Here is a 22,989-nt window from a genome sequence, read left to right on the forward strand (position 1 = left end):
TAAATTTAGGAAACCATTATTTTCTGCAGAAAAATCTTAAAATGTACCTAGATATGTAAAGTATCACTCAGGTTGCTTTCACATTGATAAATTGTTGTTTTTCACTTTGTTAAAACTAGTCTTAAGTATCTTTATGCCATCAATAACAAATCACACATTGTTTGATTATTATGCTGTCTGTATCATAATAATAAGATTGGGGGTACACTCATTAATAAAACACTTTTACTATAATATTTCACTGAGATGATCAGGAAAAGATGCTGGTTTATAAGCCAAATTGGCCACCTAAAAACGTTTAAAGTAGCCCTAAAAGCACATTATCTAAACAGTCCATCCTGCATCTGCCTCAGGAGCAAACCACCTTAAACAGTATATTTCCCCAAATACTAAGATGATAACATTTTTGCAAAACGCAGTCTTCACATTTACTAGTGTATTCTTACTATACAGGATACTATAATCTTACCAAAGAAAGTACTGGTTCATACTCCTTGTTTTTTTCTAATGACATAACATTGCAACCAATTGTAAAATTTCTTTCTAGTTTCAGTTTAATGTAAATCCTAAAAATGTAAATTGTAATATGTTTTTTCCCCCTGTTATATCTGTAATGCTTTTAAATTGTATTTTAAATATTTTCTTTCTTTGTATTTGCTTGTGGAGCTTTTCTCCCTGGGTGTCCACTGAAAATGTGTCTCTGATCCAGTGGACTTTCCCGGTCAACAAATGTTCATAAATAATAAATAATAAATAAATAAATAAATGAATAAGCCTAACATTTAAATTTTGTTATTATGTTATGCAGTACCTCCTTGTATCCATACATTGAATAAAATCTTATCAGGTTAGATTGGACACAGAGATATTTTCTTAAGAAGATTATGGGACTTTCCAGGTCAAGTTACTCTAATTGTTTGTTAGATTAAATTTGTCTTCAGTACTTTACTGACTTATCATCCATGACAGAATTAAAGATTTCAACAGTTTTAGTGATAATGAAGTGTGCTGTTCTTTAGATTTGACATACAGACTTATCACTTTCAACAGTAACACAATGCTTAAGATACATAATTATTATATTAAAGGTGAACAGATTTTTTTTAACACAGTGTGGCATTTCTGTTGAACTCATCATCTGCAGAAATAAGATAATAAAATTAAGTAAAGGAAATCAATATTAAATTAGATATATTGTTTGATTGCTCAACATACCAGAACTATGGTGTGTATCAGGCTTCTAGACAATCTCTTTTGAAACAATAATCTGGTAGTATGTTAAATATTGAGCACTAAAGTCAAATGAAAGACAACATTGGCAGATGCACTTTCAAGCTAATCTGATCGTCAATACACACACACTTGAAGAACTGCACATCTTAACATACTTTACTTGAATTTGCAGGAATTCCTTATCTCATATCTACAACATGACCTCTTTGATAAGTTTTCTTTCCTTACTTATGATGGTGGTCCTGTCAGTCCCTTCTACAGAGCAAGCCGTTTTAAACCAACACCTTTGTGGATCCCATTTGGTAGAGGCTCTTTACCTTGTGTGTGCTGATAATGGATTTTTCTATAAACCCAGTGGAAAACGTGAAGTTGACCAGTTTCCAGGTATGTTCAGATTCTACACTGTTTTTGATTATTTCATAGCCAGAGATTTGTCTAATATTGGAGGAAGTGTAGCATGATTTTTTTTCCTAAATATTTTTTTTCAGAGTTTTCAGACATGGATATCAACAACAACAAAAGTCTAAAGAATTTACAGGCTCAGTCCATAATATAGTAAATAATTACAAAAACACATCATTATATTTAAAGGAGTATACATATAATGCCTATTAAAGACACTAGCTACGAGCATAACCATAAACTGTTCTAACAATAACAAGATATTACTTACTCAGCTTGAACATGACCACAGCATCAAAGAGCTGTGTATCCTTCCAATCACTGAATATTGTTGTATTAGAACAGTTAAATGCTTTCAGCTGTTTTAACTTTCATCAGAACATACTGAATCTATCTTAATAAGAAAGCTAAACGTTTGAAAGCTATTATGGAAAGAGGGGGTCAATGAAAATTGTAAGAGGGGTAAAAAAGAACACATAAATGTTATAATTGTTCCAAATGTAGGTTTATTTTTGAGACCGTTTTTCACACTAACCCTAGAATAGGTAGAACTCTTCCAGTACCAGGGTTTTTCACTTGCCATTCCAAGTATATGGTTGATTTAGCTCAGTGTTATTCCTGTGATGCTTTTTATGTTGGTAAGACCACCAGAGAATTAAGAAAAAGAATTAATGAACATCAGTATTCCATCAAAGTAAAAACTCTGGAGAATGCTTTGAGTAAGCATTCTTTGTCTTGTTCAAATTTCAAGAAAATTCTCTTTGTGGTTATAGATCATGGAGACAGGGATGACAGACTTGAGTTTAGAGAGTTGAAATGGCAGATTAAGGTATATGTTTATAGTACACCTGGCCTTAACAACAATGTGAATTATAAAGTAGAACTCATTAGGAATCAACATAGAAACAAGTGCAAGTAATGTGGCTGTTTGTGATTTTAGTAGCTATTTCAATATTTATATCTGTTTCTTTTTGTTTTCTTTAGTTTTTCTGTTCTTTTGGTGGGACATGATTTTATTTTATTAATTCACTAATTTAATATTTTTAATTGAGTCATGTGATTTGAGTGTATTGTATTTAAATGGATGAATTTTAGATTCAGTATGCTCTGACGAAGGCTCAAACAGCCATAAGTGCTCAACTGTTCTAATACAATAAATCTGCAGTGTTGCTTTTCTCATTCATTGTTTTTTTAGAAGTTTATTTTATTTCTTACCACTTTCGGTATTATCGCAACCAGATTTTTAGGGTTACAAAATTCACATACTACAGGTCAAACAAGGCCATGTAAGACTCAGACATGATAATCAAAGTGTTTTCTACTGTTGCATTATATTGCTTAAGTAACAGGAGCACACTAATGTGTACACATACACAGCAACTTTCTATCGGCAGTTACACAATGTAATCATATGCGATAGCGATGTAGCACTGTTGCCATTAGCTGTCATCACAAGCAACTTTCAAAGCTCTAAGCATTCTTCCCGTATTTTTTTTTCCCCTTTCACCTTTACTGTGTACCTAAAGCAAGCCTGACCACAACTCAGATGGCAGGAACCTAACTGAACCTGCCAACATTAATAGAGAACAGGGAAGAATGCAGGCAGTGGCAAAGTAACAGCCACACACGCTTTTCTTGGGGTGCTGTATTTCCAGGAGATGAAGTCTGAAAAAGAACGCATGGTGTTATTTACTGAGAGCAGTACTTGATGACTTGGCACTGTTACTTTCCGTGAAGTCCTTCATCCCTTCTGCTCTGCGTTTCTTTACTAATCAATTACACTTGTTACATTTGACCCACACAATTTAGGGACACTTTCCTACACTTGCTCTTAGACCCTTTTTACAACCTGCAGAAATCGGCGTGTACGATATCAGCCATGACAATTACAGAGTACATCTGTAATGCACGCAAATCAGGAAGAGGCTCTTTTATTCTGCTGGTCTTCCTGAAAGTAATCCACACTTTTTACTGAGTAATAAGGACTTTCAATAACACTTTACAGTGTTGCATAGCCTCCTTTGGCTTGAAGAATGATATTTTTGCAACCGCAAAAATCTGGTTGCTATAATATGTAAGTACCCCACTTTCTTTTTGTAACTTTTCATTATCATTTAGTTGCTTTTTGCTGTGGCATCATGATACACTTACAGCTTTATTTGTTTAACAAATTCCTATCAACCCCTCCTACACCATCAGAAATCACTCCTAAGTAAGACGATTACTACAATCATGCTTGCCTGCACGACAGTTTCTCCCCGGGGTTCATGAAGCTCGGCGCAAGGACAGTTTTAGCCTTGTGCTGAGCATCCTCATTACAGATGGTGCAGCCGCGCCATATAACTATTTATGAGGGCACGCTGCCGCACCCTCGATGTGCACAGGAAACGTGTGTGAGTGCAGGGGGCATGTTCAAGTGCTCTACGCAGGCGTAAACATGCCCCCACAGTTACACAACCTACTATGCTTAGTATTAGAGCCCGCCTCTAATAGTAAGCCAGTAATTCAATGTCTGTGAATACTGAAATGTATGCTAAGCATACAAGAGTGTTCATGAACACTGAAATAAAAGAGTAGTAAACATACAAGTACATAGTGGAATGTTGACCCCCATCCCTAGAACTTTCACAGTCAGATTCCCTGGGTCCTTATTTTACATTTATATTGCTGGAATATCGAAAGTGTAAGCAAAGCGCAGCGTGTTTGCATGTCGCTGCCCCCTGCTTAGAGTAGCTTACACAACAAAATCATTCAAATAGAGAAAAACATGCAGAATCAATGTTAAAGTCAATAGTGCAGTGGTTAGAGCATCCGCCTAACACACAGACATTCACAGTTCAAGTCCAACTACAGCACATATCATTTTCCATGTGGAATGTCGATTTGCTTTAAAACCTACATAATAACATGTAAATGTGAACTGGAGTACCGCATGAAATGTTTAACTAAATTTCATTCAATCAAAGTTGTAGTGTCATAATGAATAAGGCACTAGTAAGCAGGTGTAAGCACAAATAAGCAGTATTAAACATATATAAGTAGCAGTAAGCAAGTCTGAGTGCTCTTTTGCGCGGATGTAAGCAGTGCCCAGCATAGGAAATGTATATAATTATGTAGATGTATGTGCATGTGTATGTACAGATATATAAAAAATATATACGTATATATATATATATATATATATATATATATATATATATATATATATATCTATATATATGAAGAATGAACGCTGTGACAATAAAGCATACAAAAGGAATGAGAAGGGAATCAACAGCAACCCCAGTATTATATAGTGCTGTCAGCGTATGTCATATCAAGTTGGGCAGGAGTGAGCAAAGCACTGCTACTCACACCACAGGCAGAATACTACCAGTGGGAGTAACCTTGTCGATCTGCTAAGTCTACTTTACACACAATCACAGGGTAGTCCGTGGTGGGACTACCCAAAAATTGATAGGATGATTGAATCTCCGACCATTGCACAAGCAAGGGCAGGTATGTTCAAGGACTAAATGGTGGGAAAGCCTGATAATACATGGGTTGGGACAACATACGTGTAGGGCCCCTAACGCTGGGGAGAGGGCAATGTGTAGAGGTGTGTAATGGCTGTGATAGCAACTGGACAATGGATGGTATGCGTGTATGTCGAACTCGGGTGGAGTGGAGGAACTATGGGTATGAAATTATGGATCCAGATGTGTCAGGATTGGATGGGCTGGCTCTAATTGGACCACCTCGTGGAGGTCAGCGAGTTTGTTATAAGTATATATGCATACACACATGCATACATCTATATGTAGAAGTACTTTCCCTGTAACACACTCATTCCTTTTGCAGACATAAATAACATGAAAGTGCCCTTACAAACCACGACAGTAGATAGAATAATAGGTTGCGCATAAGAGGGAAGGGACAAAACTGCTAAAATGCAGAAGTGTGTACAATGTCCGAAGTCAGTGCTGTGCTCAAAAAATCAAATGTGAGGACTTTCTCACACATGGAATCATTCCTGTGATCTGCCTGCTACGGTAACGCCATACACTAAACCGGTCTATTTGTAAAATAATTACGCCAATCTCATACATAATTAGCTCTCATGTGTAACGTGTGCGTTACCACATAGTCATACTTATTAATTTATTGTAGTGTCATGTTAACAGGAGCAAGGATGTAATGACGTATAGAGTCTAATCTTGAAATAAAGACATGTGTGTCCCATGTGGGACAACCCAAAAATTGCAAATAGTGTCCTATTGGTCAGTCGTGTCACCAATGTTTGTGGACTAAAAGTTTGGGATTTCTGAGGATACGTGGAGTGAGTCAACCCATGGGATGGGTCTATAGGAGTAGGGATTGGCCAATGTGTAGTGGTGTGGATACACTGCGTATCCAACTAGATAATGGATGACTGCTGTGTTAGTGAAGTGTTGGAGTGAGTGTTTGGGGAACTGGGAGTCATGGGTATATGGGTATATATGCAAATGAAGCAGCACAGCAATAGTGTATTGGTTAGAGCATCTGCCTAACGAACAGACATTCCCATTCCGAATCTGACTGCAGCACATGCCATTTTCCATTGGTAATCTGTATATGAACATATTTCAGCATCTGTCCACTGTATAACCTGCATAATAACAATTAAAAGTGGACTGGAGTGAAGTGTCAGTGTCATAATGGATAAGGCAGTAGTAAGCAGGTTTAAGCATATATAAATACCAGTAAGCATGCTTAAGTGCATTTGTGCGGGGTATGCACTGCCTTAATGCACACACACACACACACACACACACATATATATATATATATATATATATATATATATATATATATAGTTGCAGACATATACATATACGTATATATATATATATATATATATATATATATATATGTATATATATATATATATATATATATATATATATATATATATATATATACATACATATTTTTATATATATATATATATATATATATATATATATATATATAGTGTGTGTGTGTGCGTAGATATGCACAGATATACAGCTATGATAGGAAAAAGCACATAAGAATGACATGTTCACAGGCTATGCCAATGGAAGTGAGGGGCCCAAGCAAGAAACATGCAGCATGAACTTCTACCCCCCCATCCACAGCCGGACAGAGGAAACATACACATAAACCCACAAACAATGTAAATAGTCCGCTGTTCCCCAGACCACAGGCAGGATACAACTGGGGGGGGTACACCGTGCACCCGTGAAATCTAATCTTGGAACACAGACAGGAGCGTCCCTTGTGGGACGCCACAAAAATTGACATATAATCAAAAGAAGGTGATACGCCGACCATTTTGGCCTGGGTGTGTAATACCCAAAATACAAGGGTGGGAAAGTCTGATGACCCATGAGTCGAGACAACGTATGACATGGGTTCCATGAAGTGGAGAGTGGGCAGCGTCTAGTGGTGTGTTCAGACCTGACCAGCACCCAGAGTAAGGATAGGTGCTGTAGTGGAGGTGTGGGTGGGGGAACTGTAGGTAGCTAGTTATGGGTCTAGGTGTGCAGGTGTTGACTGATGTGGGTCTATATGGACAGCCCCAGGGATGTAAGCAAAAGTTTTCTTTGGGCAGAGGCATCACTCAACGAGCAGCCACACCTGCTATGAGTCCCACGGCAGCAAAGTGTAATCTATGTGGCAAGAAACGGAATAACCAGATGTAGATATATATATATGTAGAGGTATGTATGTGTATATCTACCTATAGCTACATGGAGATATACCTCTACCTCTCCGTAGTACAAATGTATACATACAGAGACAGAATACATATACATACCCACATATAGATATATACATATGCAGACACCCATACACCCATATGTCGTTAGATTATATAGACAGCAATATATAAATATATACATGTATGCATACATATACAGATATATATATATATATATATATATATATATATATATATATATATATATGTATATATATGTGTGTGTGTGTGTGTGTGTAAATATAATGTACATAGCTAGGGTATGATACAGCAGTTACGAATTACATATGTTCACAGGCCGTGCGTGAGGGGTCCAATCAACAAACATGTAACATGTAGAATTAACCCACCCACCCCCAGCTACACCAGTGGAACATACAGACACACAATAAAAGTAAACACACCACTGCTTCCCAGACTACAGGCAGGATACTACCAGTGGAAGAGATCTGTCAGGTCTAATCTTGAGACAAAGACATCAATATCCCTTGTGGGACACCCCAAAATTTACTGATCATTGGGGTCAGTTTCTGTCATGAGTCATCAAACCAGGCTGTAGACGTACATGGACCAGAAGGTTGTGCAAGCCTGATAACCCATGGGTCGACACAACGTATGACATGGGTCCTGACACGCGGAGAGTGGGCAGTGTGTAGTGGTGTGGTTAGACTCCACCTGCACCCACAGTAAGGATTAGTGCTGTACAGGAGGGGCAGGTGGGGGAACTCTGGGTATGCAATTATGGGCCTAGGCGTACAGGTGTTGGTTTTATTAGGACCGCCCCGGGGATATAAGTAATATTCCGAAATGGGCAGAGGTTACACCCATACCTCTCAACCCCTAAGAGCAAATCCACTGGACAGGACATAAATCATTGGGGGAACAAATAGGGACCATACCTCTCAACTGTCCATGATTTTCAGGGATGTCCCTGATTTTGACTTAAATTTTAACTCTGTCCCTCTTAATCCTTCCTAAAACTAGTGACTTTTGGAGGAAAGGTGGTGAATTACACTTAATGAATAATGACAATAATTGACTTGTCCCTGATTCAGCTGAAAATTGTCCCCAATTGTTCGAGAGGTATGATAGGGACAGAAAGCACATATTCCACTTACAACCTTAGATAGCTGATAGAATAATAGGTATGCATTAGTATGACTCGGCTGAAAGATGTGGGGTCCTAAACTCAATTACTTGTCTGTATTTAATGGTGTAATTTCCCAGGTATTTGCCAGACAAGGTGCAGATTGTAAGAGGAACACAGCAATAGTATGAGGCAAACTCTGGACAGGCCGCAGATTTCGTACAGTCGACCAGCATGATTACGCCTAATGGGTAGCCATTCCTGATATGGGTCCCACCGCACCACAGTCCAGTTTAAATGGCTAAGTATGGTATGACCATATGTGTCATTGCATAACCCACTACACAACACCTATGAACACATGGTCGCAACACCCCACTGTAGGCATGTAATCCAATGTAATAGGCATCAGAAGGTATTATCGTAGTCCTCACCCCCACTCAGGGGTGTGAGTGTCAGATGCAAAAAACGAATGCAGTTCATTTGCAAGTGCAGGAGCAAGCGGGTGTAAGCCTGTTTGGGTGCTGGTATGCCAGTATTACACTGGTGAAGCAATGTAGAGGCTGAGTGTAAGAAAATGTAACCTGAGGTTAGCATTGCTTAGCTCTGTCCAAACCCGCTCACTACTGCTTTATAGTGCCTTAATCACTCTGTACCCAACAGCTCGTGCTCTGGCCAGCAACAAAATAACCATCCTTTGCAAGGCTAGAACTCAGGACGCTGTACATCACAGTCATAGTAGTAAACCACTATGCCATGATAGCAATACATATAAAGGAGGTATTAGCAAACTAATCCTCACAACAGGGAAATCAAATCAAATATGTGAACTGAATCTATGTACAGTGTAATGTTCTATAACCTGCCACAGACCATAAATATGTGAATTGGAGTACTGCAGTAAACATAGAGTTGAGGTGTCACTGTAATAAAGTTATGAAGTCCCCAGGACCCCATACAGTGTATGTACTCATGAAGGACAGATACCAGACACATAAATAACCTGTAATGAATATGACATAGCTTAGCCTTTTTGAAACTGGCCAATTAAGGAAAAGTGTGGGAATCCGGTCCTACTTAAACCGAAGAGGCGAGAATACGGCTCATAACTGGTTGTACTATCTCCCTGCAGGCGGAATGGCTGGAGTGGGAGAAGGCACTCACTTTAGAGTTCAGAGCTGGGGCATCCAGGAATCCAAATTCATGATATGGCTCCTGGTAAAGCACCATGACAGGAGACTACTGCAGGACCAGTACCAGGGCTCGCAGTACAAAATGGAGGCCTGGGACAGTCTCACCCGTGACCTCAGTAGCGCCACAGGTATCCCCCGGACTGGTGAACAGGTCAGGCACCATCATGCAGACCTGAAGCACAGAGGGGGGATGTCCTGGAACAGTGGATCCAGGAAGCAAGGCAGATGCAGAATGCCCCAGAACTGAATAAGTACTCCTTCCACTACGTAGTTAATAATTGCTTAGCTTGTGTATATTATAGATAGGTATGGCTAAATATCACTGTACTTCTCTGACAGCTGCAGATGAGTGTGCTGTGAACCAGCAAGCCTATGATGCTAGGCTGCAAAGGATGCGTCGCGAGCCAGGTTAGTAAATAACCTGCATGTACTGTCATAACAAATAAATGTAAGAGCCTCAGAAAGTGTTGTACCAGTATACAGAATTGTGTAATATGCTGTGAATAAAGATGTAACCCCTGCATTGCTTCTATTTACTCTGCAGTCATATGTTGTTGTACTGTTGCAGTTATCAAATAGTACTGTTGTAGTAAACAGTGTTACCCACACTGTGGTATGCAGATAAAATGTGTATGAAGTGCTGTATAACAATGTCGGAAGTGCAAACAGGTCAGTCATATTACACGAAATACATTGCAAAGCCTCACAACAATTGCCTGATAGCATAGTGCACAGTGATCTTAACTGTAATGCTTTTGTCACACACAGCAGGGTGTTAGATCCCAGGAGTGCCAGTGAGTTGTATGCATAATCATTCCGCACAACTGCACACAGTTTGTTAGAATGTTTAGTGAGAAGGCCATATGCATATATACACTTAACAACTGTACAGATTATGCTAGAATGCTCATATAGAAAGTGGTATGCATATTCATACCCCTCAACTGTTCCAGTCTGCCCAGCATGTCCTGATAAATGGCCCACATCACCTGCATTTTACCCTGTTCCCCTGACAAATTAGTGTGATGATCCAAGAAATGTAGGCAGCTGGAAATGACATATAACTGATATTCAGACTTGTACATAGTCAGAGAATGTACATGCAAACATACCTGTCATCCCAGCATCTCACCCAAAGCGTATGACAGCAGTCAGCAGTCTCAAAACATGTTGCATTACCACCTGCATCTTGTCAAGCCTGTACGTAAGACAGGTCCCATACATACTAATCTACAAACATACCATTGTACAATATAACACCATTGGGTAGTGTAATAATACATGAAAGGGACAGACCACTGCAGTGACTATGAATGTGAAAACTACAAGGATGTATTAGTTGTTAATTGAACTCTCTCTCTCTCTCTCTCAACCCTACCATATGTGCAAAAATAACCGATTTCCACAACTCATTTGGCATGTCTACACTCCTAACCTTTGTTGGGACATATGTTCTAATGGTTTATAAATATTCACATCTGTTTCTGTGCATGTGCCATGTTAAAATACTCCCATATTGGTGTCCTGTTGCCATCAATGAAACCTGCATGTTGTTGTAATGGCCACTGCTTACCCATATATGAAGGTGTTCTGCCTGCTCTGCAACTATGTTCTATCTGGTGCACTGGGTAATGGGAATACCTATGCATGCTGTTATAACTAATCATGAATGCTGTTGATTATTACTAACCGATATCTGCCTTAAACATGCTACAACATAGCTCATATGGGAAGGCCAGTTCCAGCAGACCCACCTGTCCAACCTCAGCTGGCTATGGCACTAGGCATCAGCACATCTGGAGCCCAGCCTGGGACCTCCTCGTCTGTTGGCCCTGCACCACCTTCAGGTGGAACAACCACAGAGGATGGGGCTCAGCCTCCCCAGGAGCAGGAGCGGACAGGAACCTGTCACCTGTGGTATGGTCAGTGGTGCGCAGGCAGCTCGACAGGGAGATTCAAGACCATCTATGCCAGCTTGAAGGTTGAGTGGTGCAACTAGAGGGTGAGCCTGCCCCTCCTACACAGCCCCCAGCACAGTCACCTTCTGGGCTGTAAAGGTGCAGTGGTGACTGCCCATGGGAGGGGACCTCAGTCCCACTGTATCCATTTGTGGGCTCATGGGCTTGCGACTTCCAAACACTCCTCCCAGTCCATTGAATTCCCCCCCCCACATGCCCCTGTACATGTCTTGTTTGTCTTGTCTGTCATCCTACCCAACCTATCCCACCTGATCATACCTACTCTCCTTCCTCAACATCCCACTCTCACCTAAAATAAAATAAAAAAAAAGGCAATTTGTTTCTGCAAAAAAAGCACGCCCCATACATAGCTGTCCATTTTGCACACATGTTCACTGAATACATTTAAATGTTTCTAATTGGCATCACAACATACCATTGTTGTCTTCACTCCTCTCATGGTTGTGAGTGTCCAAATGTACTGCCGAATTTATTGCATATGCACAGCCATTGCTGTAGAAGAAATGGACAGCTATGGACCTTCCCTACACCCTTCCTGCACATCCCAAGCTACCTTGTCTACTGTCTTTCCCGCTTTGTGCCCCTTTTTCACCATCCCTTTTTTCTTTTCTTTTAAAGAAATTAGCATGGGGGTAAGCAGGCGTAAGCACTTTTAAGCAGCAGTGAGCGGGTTTCAGCATGTTTGCACGGGGGTAAGCACTACCTACACAGGTTAAGCAATGAAGGAGGTAACTGAGTGTAAGGAACTTTAACCAAATGTAACCACTGCTTACCATCACGCAAACCCACGCACACCCACTCACAACTGCTTAAAAGTGCCTTAATCATTGTGTATCCAGCAGCCCTTGTTCTACTCAGCAACAAAATAAATGGCCTCTGCAAGGCTCGAAACCAGGACCCTGTACACCACAGCCAATGTGATTTATCACTAAGCCATGGCAGATATACAGACATCGGATGTTATCACAAACATATCATCCAGCACAGTCATTCAGCAGTATAGGAAATGTATTCCATACTGTAGATGTATGTGTGTGTGTGTTTATGTCCAGGTATAGATACATAAATATATATAGATATATATAGATATATCAAGAACTTACCATGTGACAACAAAGCATTAAAAAAGAATGAAAAGGAAAACACCTGCAACTCCTGTATTATGTAGTGGTGTTGTCCTATGTAATATCAAGACTCCCTCAGACAGACATATGTCATTAATACAATCAAACATTTGTACATTGGCCAAATACATTACTTTGTGCATTTTATTTACATTAACAAAACAGTTCCTGTCCAATCATGGTGTGAGAACAGTACCCTTGCAAGGTGCTGTGTGTGACATCATCATCATTAAAAAGTTAAATGGGGTAACCATAGAGGGACCGGTAGTGTCGTGTGTACAATGGGATCATCTGCATCACATGTACTTGGAACCTTTAGGAGTCATGTGCATACCAGAAACGTGTGCCTGAGAGAGAGGTGAGGACAACAGTAGTATGTTGTGATGCAAATTAAAAAGATTACACATGTCCAGTGGACACGTGTGTGAAATGGACAGCTATGTATGGGGCAAATGTTGTTCTGGGAACAGATTGGCCTTTTGTTTCCATTTTCGTAAGGTGAGAGTGGGATGTTGGCGGAGGAGAGTAGGTATGCTTGTGGAGGATAGGTTGGGTAGGATGACAGACATGACAGCATACAGGGGCAGTATATGACATGTGCTGGGGATACACCTTGGACAGGGAGGGGGTGTTCGGCAGTCACAAGCCAATGAGACCCCAAATGGAAACAGTGGGATGGAGGTCCCCACTCATGGCCAGCCACCACTGCACCTTCGCAGCCGCAAAGGTGGCTGTGCTGGGGCTGTCTAGGATTGGCAGGCTCACACTCTAAATGAGACACTCTGCCCTCAAGCTGGCGTATCTGGCCTTGAAACCCCTTATTGAGCCCCCTATGCACCACGTCCTGGACTGTACGACAGCTGACAAGTTCCTGTCTGGACCTGCTCCCAGCGGGGACAAGCCCCATCCTCAGTGGCAGTTCCACCAGAAGGTGGTGTAGAGCCAACAGAGGTGGAGGTCCAAGGCTGGGCCCCAGACATGCTGGTGCCCAGTGCCATGGCCAGTTGAAGTGGGACAGGTGGTTCTGCCGGGACCTCCAATCTCATACAGCCTATGGAATTACAGTTTTAACACAGATATGACTTAGTAATAGTCAACAGCATTCAGGATTACTTATAACAGCATGCATAAATATGACCATCAGCCTAACACAACAGATGTCATACATTTGCAGAGGGAGCACAACACATGCATATATACTGCATGACATCTGTACAAAGCGCAGATGACTTGTGATGGCAGCTATGAACAGTAGCCCATTATTGGCATGTCACTGTGATAACCTCAGACAGTGACTGTCATACCACTGTTTCATGTGATGTATTTCCAATCAGGGATGCGATGCCAGTAACTCTCATCACTATCACCATGTACTGACTGCAATCCTCACACTATGCTTCTGCAGTTCACAGATGTCTGTTCTGTGAGTAACATGAAAAACAAATGGTTCCACACACTGACCAGTCCACAGATGACCCTACAGATGAGGGTTTCCTCACAAACAGAGCACTGTCTTGTTAGTTATTAAAACATGCAGACTAGCCATTACCACACACAACCTGTTAAATTGTCAGTAGTCTCAATGAAGCATAGCTACACTTACATGCTGTAGTCATGTCTAGCACATCACCTTCCTGTCATTAGGCTATTTTCCACTGTGCATGTTGTTTGAGGAATATCCAGATATCATTTGTGATGCCGTTTACCAAACACCAGATCCAGGTTGCACTGACAGCGACTGTCATGGGTAAACACCGACATGATGTTCCTAGATATTGTACTGTGTTTCCATGCAATTGGCTATGGGAATGTCACCACAGCTGTTCCACATGCAATCAGCTAGAGGAGGACTGCAATAGGTGCAGAGGCATCACCTGATCATGACCATCACTTACAAAACACAAGCTGCTGCTGAGCAGGTGTACAACTCCACATCCACCAGAGAGTGTGTGGGAGGGACAGACAGAGACAAAGCACATCAGAGAAGGGCTGGGAGACTAAAACCTAAGCATCATCTGTCACACACCTACCAGTACAGGGGGTCAAACCCCTGACTGACTAGCCATTACTATTACAAGTGCATGCAGTTACTCCATGTGCTACATAGCTGGCATGCTGGTGTGCTGTAAGAACATATATGTGTGCTGGTGAGTGACATCTGCAACAGATATAGTAGACATATATTAGGTGTAGCACACATGGCTGTCCACATGAACAGATGTCATTGCCAACACAACCACACTCTCTAAGGTACTCAGACATATTGGCACACTTTGGCAGGCTCACAAATACACTTCCTAACTACTAAGTTTGCCACACTGCAATAATGCACAGGTATCACATGGACCACAGGCAATATCCTGAGGTTCTATGGGCTAGGGCATGTCAACGTGTCTGACATCAATAAGTATGCCAATGGGAGTTATACTGGGTGTGACTGTGGTTGGGAACATCATACCCCATATGCAGACACAAGGTGTCAGCACTGACATGCATGTGTGCATTGCTTCATGGGTGTGTAGTGGTTGGCTGTGCAAGATGGCTGTATAAGGCTGGGTGAAGGGTAATCCTTGGCATCAGGCCACCTGACAATGGTCTACAGTGTGGTTCAGGGGTGTAATGTCTGCAATGTCCCACACAGATGGGTATTGTATGACCTGTCTTGTCATCCTGGTTACCATTGCGTGTGGCCATTGCTTTGCAATGCATGCCATGTCTGTGTTTGATAGTCCTTGACATGGACAATGCCTGGGATGTGCACGTCCCACAATAATGTACAGTGACATGTTTAAGTGTACCTGGTTTGCCTGCCACATGTTGTGTACACTGACTGTTATCATCAGATGTGCCAATACTGGCCTGTACCAATACTGGCCTGGTGTGACAGGACCTGCTAATAGACAGCAGGTTGACCCTGCACCTGCAATGATAGCATGATACAGGTATTCCCTGGTGTCAGTGGCATCGGTCCATACAGGGCATGTGTGTAAAGCATTGTGTGTCCTTTGTGGATCACATTTGATGGCACCACATATGTTGCAGGTGTCCAGTAGGAAACATAATGAAGGCACATTGTCCTCAGTTATGTGCCTATTGTACTGTTGGACAATGTGCCATGCCCTCTGTGGCCCACTGCAATCACACCATGCCTACTGTCAACAATGTGCAGGGTACTAGCAACATAGTGGGATATGCTAGGCAAGTGTGTTTGTATATGACACATGGGTTCAGACCATATTCTGGGTAATAGTAGTGTTGCTTACTGTGTTCACCAGGCCTTTTGCCAGATGTAGGGGTATGGCTTTGCCAACGCAATCTCTTGGCTGATTGAAATCTGTAAACCTCGTGAGGTGGACATTGTGACATATAATATGGCCACCATATAGTAAAACTACAAAACCCACTCCTCAACATGTGCAGTGGTTAGATATTCACAGCCACCTCCACACAGGCTCTGACTGTCAGTCACACACAAACATCTGCCATGTCCTGGAATAGAACTCCTACCTAACTAGTTTATCACACTACATTATGCAGTTATAGCATGCGCTAAGGAGATTACTAGGCTTCTCTATCCCCAACGGTGTATTTCACAAGGAATGACATCAGCAGCTTCACCAAAGTAGGGCATTTCAGATTTCCTGCAAGTGAGTAGCCCAAAATGCATTGTTCACAAAACACACACAACTGACATGTGTAGGTATAGAACTCTTGACCAAGATCTATATCACACTACTGCATGGAGATGTTATAAGATGCACCAGAAGGATTACTAGGAAAGTTGCTCCCCAGAGGTATATTTTACAAGGTATGACATCAGCAGGAGTACCAAAGTAGGGTGTTGTAAAGTCCTGCAAGTTCATAGGCTCATAAGTTCATAGGTTGGTACTAGGCTATCTGCCTGAAGGCCTAGCCAGAATGTGGTGGCTTTTGCTGCCCCCTTAGATTAGTTCCCTGTGCCTCTGTCCAGCATAGCCACTGAAGTGATCCACGAGGTAAACTTTCTGTTTCCCGTCCACTCGTCAAGGTTTCTTTTGAAGAGTGTTAGTGAGGAGCTCTGTCTAATGTAGATTGATATCTTGTTCCAAAGCATGGGAAGTCTCTGGGACAGGAATCTATCCCTCCAGCAAGTCCTATTTATTGTTGTGATGAGGTTTAGATCCCTAGAGCATGTGGCTTGAGGGGATAAGGTTTTCTTTAGGTGGAGCATGTCCATCAATTCTGGGTTGGACATGGCCTTGTATGTCAGGCAGAGATCACCTCTGAGTAGGCGGTACGCACCCAAGTACAACTGGAGTTTCTTCAGTTGAGCTGCATATGGCATCTGTTTGAGGCCAGTGATCCTCTTGGGGAGGTACTTCTGTGGTCTTTCCAGCTGTTGCAGGTGTCTTGTAAGGTACATCCCAAATAGGGCATTGTACTCTATAATGGGTCTGATGAGTGATGAGTAGAGGGGCAAAATGACCTCTTTTGATCTGGATGTGAACCCTTTTCTAATTAGGTGGGCCACATAGAAGGATTTTTCTAACCACTTTGGCAATGTGATTATCAAAGGTGAGATTACTATCTACTTGGGTCCCCAGATCCCTTATTACGTCTTCCGTATTTAGGGGACTACCATCTATGTGGTAGTTTGTGGGTACTTTGTGTTTTCCAAAGGGGATGACTATGCACTTTTTGGCATTTAGCTTGAGGCCATGATTTTGACACCAGGTATCCGTCTCAGTGAGACACTTTTAGAGGATGTCTGTGTCAGCTGGAGAGTCAATTATAGCCCCTAGTTTGCAGTCATCTGCGAACTTGCTCAGCCAAAGTCCTCCTGTGCTTGCCTGTACCTCTGAGAAGTATATACCGTACAGGAGGGGTCCTAGGACTGAGTCCTGAGGAATGCCACTTGTAACTGTAACTCTTGCAACTCTCACCATGTGGGTTCTGTCCATGAGCCAGTTGGCAACCCATCTTGTGATGTAGGGGTTTATGTTCAGGCTGGTGAGCTTGTCCATAATACCAGAATGGGGAATGGTGTTGAAGGCCTTAGTGAGGTCTAGGTAGGCTGTGTGTACCACCTTTCCCTCATCTATAGCCTTGATAACTGTCTCAAAGAAGTCCACCAGGTTTAGGAGGCATGAGCTGCCCTTAACAAAGCCAAACTGGGTAGGGTCCAGTGTTTGGAGGTTCCCAATGTCTTTGTTAATGAGTTCTATGATGATGCGCTCCATAGCCTTGCAGACCAAGCTAGTCAGGCTTATAGGGCAATAGTTCCCGGGGTCTGTTGTGGCTCCACCTTTGTGGAGTGGAATAACCATTGCTGTGCACCACTCTATGGGTATGTAGCCTGTGGAGATGCTGAGTTTGAACAGTGTGTTAAGGTGAGGGGTTAGTTCATCTTTGAGCTCATGTAAGACACAGCCAGGGACACTGTCCGGTCCCATTGATGCTGTGTTTTTGGCTTTGGAGAGGGCTTTTTTAACCTGAGTGTCTGGGATTTCAGGGACTCTACATTCTTCTGGTATGGTTATGGGCCCTTTTGGGGGTGAGAGGGGGTGAAGTTTGAGCTGAACCTGACTGCCAGGATGTTGGCGATATCGGTCGGTTCAGTGTATTTTGTGCCATTCAGCACTAACTCCAAGCAGATCTGAGCATTGCCACTTAGATTCTTGACATAGCTAAAGAATGCCTTGTGGTTATCTTTGGAGTCCTTGGCAATTTTTCTTTCAAAGCTCACCTTGCATGATTTTATGAGAGATCGTAGTTTCTTGCTGATACTGATCAGGGATGTCTTCCCTTCTTGGGATTTTACTCTTTTCTGTACTAGTTTCCTCCTTCTATTATATTGCTTGTTTATGGCAGGAGTCCACTAGACTGGTTTCCTTTTCTTGGAGGAATGAGTCTTTGTTTTGCTTGGGATGGTACGATCCATGCATTCTTGTAGCTACCCGTAGAATGCATGGGTAAGGGATTTTGCAGCTTGGACAGTGTTATCCTTCAGCATGGGGGCTTTGAAACTTTCCACCTCGGTCTTAAGTAACGTGAAGTTTGCTTTTGAAAAGTTTTTCATGGTGGTTTTCTTGTCCAGGGGTGGGGGCGGAATATGGATATCCAAAGTGATTTGTTTATGGTCAGACCTAACCAGCGAGGGGTTGACCTCTGGTGTGGAACACTGATTGCCCATGTTGGTGATGACCAGGTCCAATATGTTGTCACTTCTGGTAGGAGTGTTGACCAGTTGAACCATGGCATTTGAGTGAGTAGGGATATAATGCATTGCTCCCTACACAGACATTGAAACACACAGAAAACATACATAACTGCCATGATTGTGGATGGATCCCTACCACAGTTCTAAATCACACTCCAGCGGTTTGCAGTTACAGGACATGCTACAGAGATTACTGGGTAACAGCAGTCCCAGAGGTGTATTTCTAGGTGGGTGATATCAGCAGGACTGCCAAAGATGAGTATGTGAATTGTAAGGAGTGTGTGTACTCTGAAAAGCATTGCTCCCTTCTCTGGCAGATAGACACACACACAGTTAGCATGTCTGGGATTAAAACACCTCCCAAACTAGTTTATCACACTACAGCATTACACAGTTACAGGATGCGCTACAGAGATTACTGGGTTATAGTACTCAGAGAGGTGTATTCCTAGGTGGCTGACATCGGCAAAATTGCCAAAGGTGAGTATGTAAATTGTAAGGAGTGTGTGTACTCTAAAAAGCATTGTTCCCTTAACAGGCAGGCACACACACATGGCATGTCTGGTATTAGAACACCTACCAAGCTAGTGTATCACACTACAGCATTACGCAGCTGCAGGACATGTTACAGAGATTATTGGGTTACAATTGTCACAGAGGTGTATTCCTAGGTGTGTGACATCAGCAGGATTGCTAAAGAAGGGCATTTTAAGTGTACTGCAAGTTGTACATGTCTTGTACCTGTGTGTACCCGCTGCTTACTGTCGCAAAAACACATTTACATCTGCATAAAAGTGTCTTATTTAGTCCTAAATAACATTATCAATGAGCCTTGCAGGTCTTGAACCCTGGCCCATGCATACCAGTGTCACTGAACTTACCACTAAGCCATCTGGGTTGCAAACATGTTTCATGGTTTTTATAATACACATCTTACTACAGGAATTCCACAGTACTGAAAACAAATGGGACAGTCACTCTGTGTACATATGTGCAGTATCCTTGAATGTACTGTACTCAGTGAAACAACATAGATAAGTCCACATCTATACAACTGTTATAACTAAATACATATATGCACCTACGGGATGTGTACACACACACACACACACACACACACACACATATATATATATATATATATATATATATATATATATATAAGCATATACACAGACACAGCTATAGCTATACACACACACACACACACACACACACACACACACACACACACACACACACACACACACACACACACACACACACACATGTCTGAACACCCTTTGTGACAGAGAAGGGATCCAAAGGAACTGACGTGTGCACAAAACAGAGGCATCTCTTGTTTTATAACATTTAAATTGTAATTAGTTCACCAGAGAAGGGATGCTTGTTGTGTATGTGGAGTTTGGGGTGGGTAATGATGGCTAAGGAAATATACCCCGGGGATTTTGGAGTTTGGGTTGGGGAATGAAGGGTATGGACATACACCCCGGTGACCACTTCTGTGTCACTGCTCGACAGTGGCACAGGAAAACAACATACCCAACTGTACTCGTTCTTGATTGTATTTTTTTCTATTCCTAACTATGTAATAATTTGTAGACTACACTCACCACAGATGACTACCATGGTGTGCAGCATGTTAAAATAGATAACACGTGTATGCCTAGCTACAGGGTAGTCACACACACACACACACACACACACACACACACACACACTTGCCAGTATTGTGCATACACGTCTTGTCTATGTAAAAATAACTAGTAGAGTGGTATGCAGTTGGGGTATGTGCCACAGACACCATACAATTACACTTACTCTGATTCTGCTTCTGAGCTGGGTGACATCACTGGACTGATTACCTGCAGTGGGGAGGGGTGAAAAGGGTGGTTTGGCAGGTGACAAGGATAAAGGCCAGTGCAAAAGGTGGTTACTCTTTGGAAAGCAGCAAAACCTGCTGTCATAACAGGATGCAGACACAAATACACACACAACCACACTCAGCCATTTGCTGACGTGTGCCAGTGGTGGGATCAAAACTCCTGCCTATCTACAGATCACAATAACAACAGTACTACGCAGTAACAAGACGCGCCACAGAGATTACACATTTCAAGGCAGTCAGAATGCCCTTCTAAGAGTGAGGACAACAACAGGGATACTGACAGTTAAGATGTACATAGCTGTAAACCTGTGTGTTTAAAGTAGGAGTCCATTACAACCTGTATGCACAAACATGACACATCATCTGCAGGTAATACATAGGTAGGTCTGAGAGGTATAGTTGTAGCACAACAAGCCCTGAACTGGAGTATGCCCATCTGTGGAATGGACAACTACTATCACTATACAGGGTTATAGTGGTCATGCTCATACACATAGAATCACAGGACTTGTTTGGATGCATTGACTCCAATTACACAAGGTGGCAGTGAGCATGCTCATACACTTGGTAGCACAGGGCCATTTGGGATGCACTATGACTACAACTACACAAGGTTATACTGGGCATGCTCATACACTTAGAAACAAAGGGCTTGTTCGGATGCACTGACTCAAATTACACATGGTGGCAGTGGGTACGCTCATACACTCAGTAGCAGAGGGCTGTTTGGGATGTAGTCCGATTCTAACCACGGAAGGCCACAGTGTGCATGCTCATACACTTACATGTACAGAACCCGTTGTAAAGGACCCCTATTGGAAACACACATGTTTACAGCTATGTACATCGTAACTGTCAGTATATATCCACATCATGCAGCTTTACTACCAGATACCTGTATGTGGCCTGTAAATTATATATTTGGGTCTGTGCTGTGTGATACACATGCATACATGTACACGAAGTACTGACATATATATGTGAAGTATACACAATCATGCATGTGTGGAAGTGACAAACAATAGGTTAACTGGGACACACAGGTGGATGCTAACTACAGCATATGTCACACACATTGCTCCCCTGAAAGGCATACATTTATAGCAGGTTGTGGACAGTGGCATTATACTTGGAACAGTGGCATGTGCAAGCATAATATGTGAGCCCCATTGTCTAATGATATTGAGGTGCAGTTGTCAAGATGACCTCTCCCAGCTGTGTTAGTAGTTGTCTTTATTAGCAGAACTGTTACACTAAGTATATCTGACATTGGTCATATACACAATGTCTGCTGGCATCCGTGACCTAAGATGTAGCATTTGATACCAACCAAATTACTGCCACTTGCAGTGATTTCATGGTATGAGTGGCAACTGCTTGACCAAAACAATGAGCCAATGTCCTGCTCTAATTATGAGGTTGTCCAGTGTCTGTCATTCCAGGATGTCATGACTGAAAGACAAGCCTTTGTCACACAGCACATGCATCCATTCAATACATTCAATACATTCATACATTCAAGGGAGTGTGGATAATACCTAGGTCACATTTATCCATGTAGTGGCATTCCAAGGCAAAAGTCCTAAACACAGAAATAACACCCTGACACCTACAAGACAATTGCATTGGATGCTTATGCTAACCAGTGTTAGATGTGTGGCTTTCGTAATCCATTTGCTCAATGTAGAACCTACAATGGGGAATACTGACATCTGTGCAGTGAGGAATACCTGGATGAAGACTCTGTAGTGCACAATTGCACTACCACCATATAACTCAGATCCAGACATGTGGGCCATAACACTAGCATGGACCATTCCAGGTGGTGGTGTCCACATATTCATAAAGGCTACTCACAAGTAAAGACCACTACTCTGACATAAGTCATCACAGATGAGTCAGGTACAAGTGACCATGATAAAAGCTGCATTCTAGGGTGTATCCTCATACATCCACCACCAACATGTCCTCAGAATCCCAACACACATCCATACATGTGGTATGACATAGTATAGTAGAATACCAAATAACCTTCGATTGGTGGACTGTACCTAGCCCTACATCAACTGTGCAAAGTACCCATGTACTGCCACAGTTGCATAATGTGTTATGCAATGCAA

General features: G+C 42.0%; 1 protein-coding gene across 1 annotated transcript in view; it reads left to right on the forward strand.

The window, feature by feature from the left end:
• Positions 1 to 1,413: 1,413 nt before the first annotated feature.
• The window catches only part of INS (insulin), a 48,499-nt gene continuing 26,923 nt past the window's right edge, over positions 1,414 to 22,989 (forward strand). The window contains exon 1 of the mRNA XM_044084883.1: positions 1,414 to 1,617. Within this exon, the coding sequence (XP_043940818.1) occupies positions 1,431 to 1,617 (187 nt within the window). The 5' untranslated portion in view covers positions 1,414 to 1,430. The remainder of the gene's footprint in view (positions 1,618 to 22,989) is intronic.

This window comes from Protopterus annectens, chromosome 10.part0 (assembly GCF_019279795.1).
Source record: "Protopterus annectens isolate FY-2018-M chromosome 10.part0, PAN1.0, whole genome shotgun sequence".
NCBI lineage: Eukaryota > Metazoa > Chordata > Ceratodontiformes > Protopteridae > Protopterus > Protopterus annectens.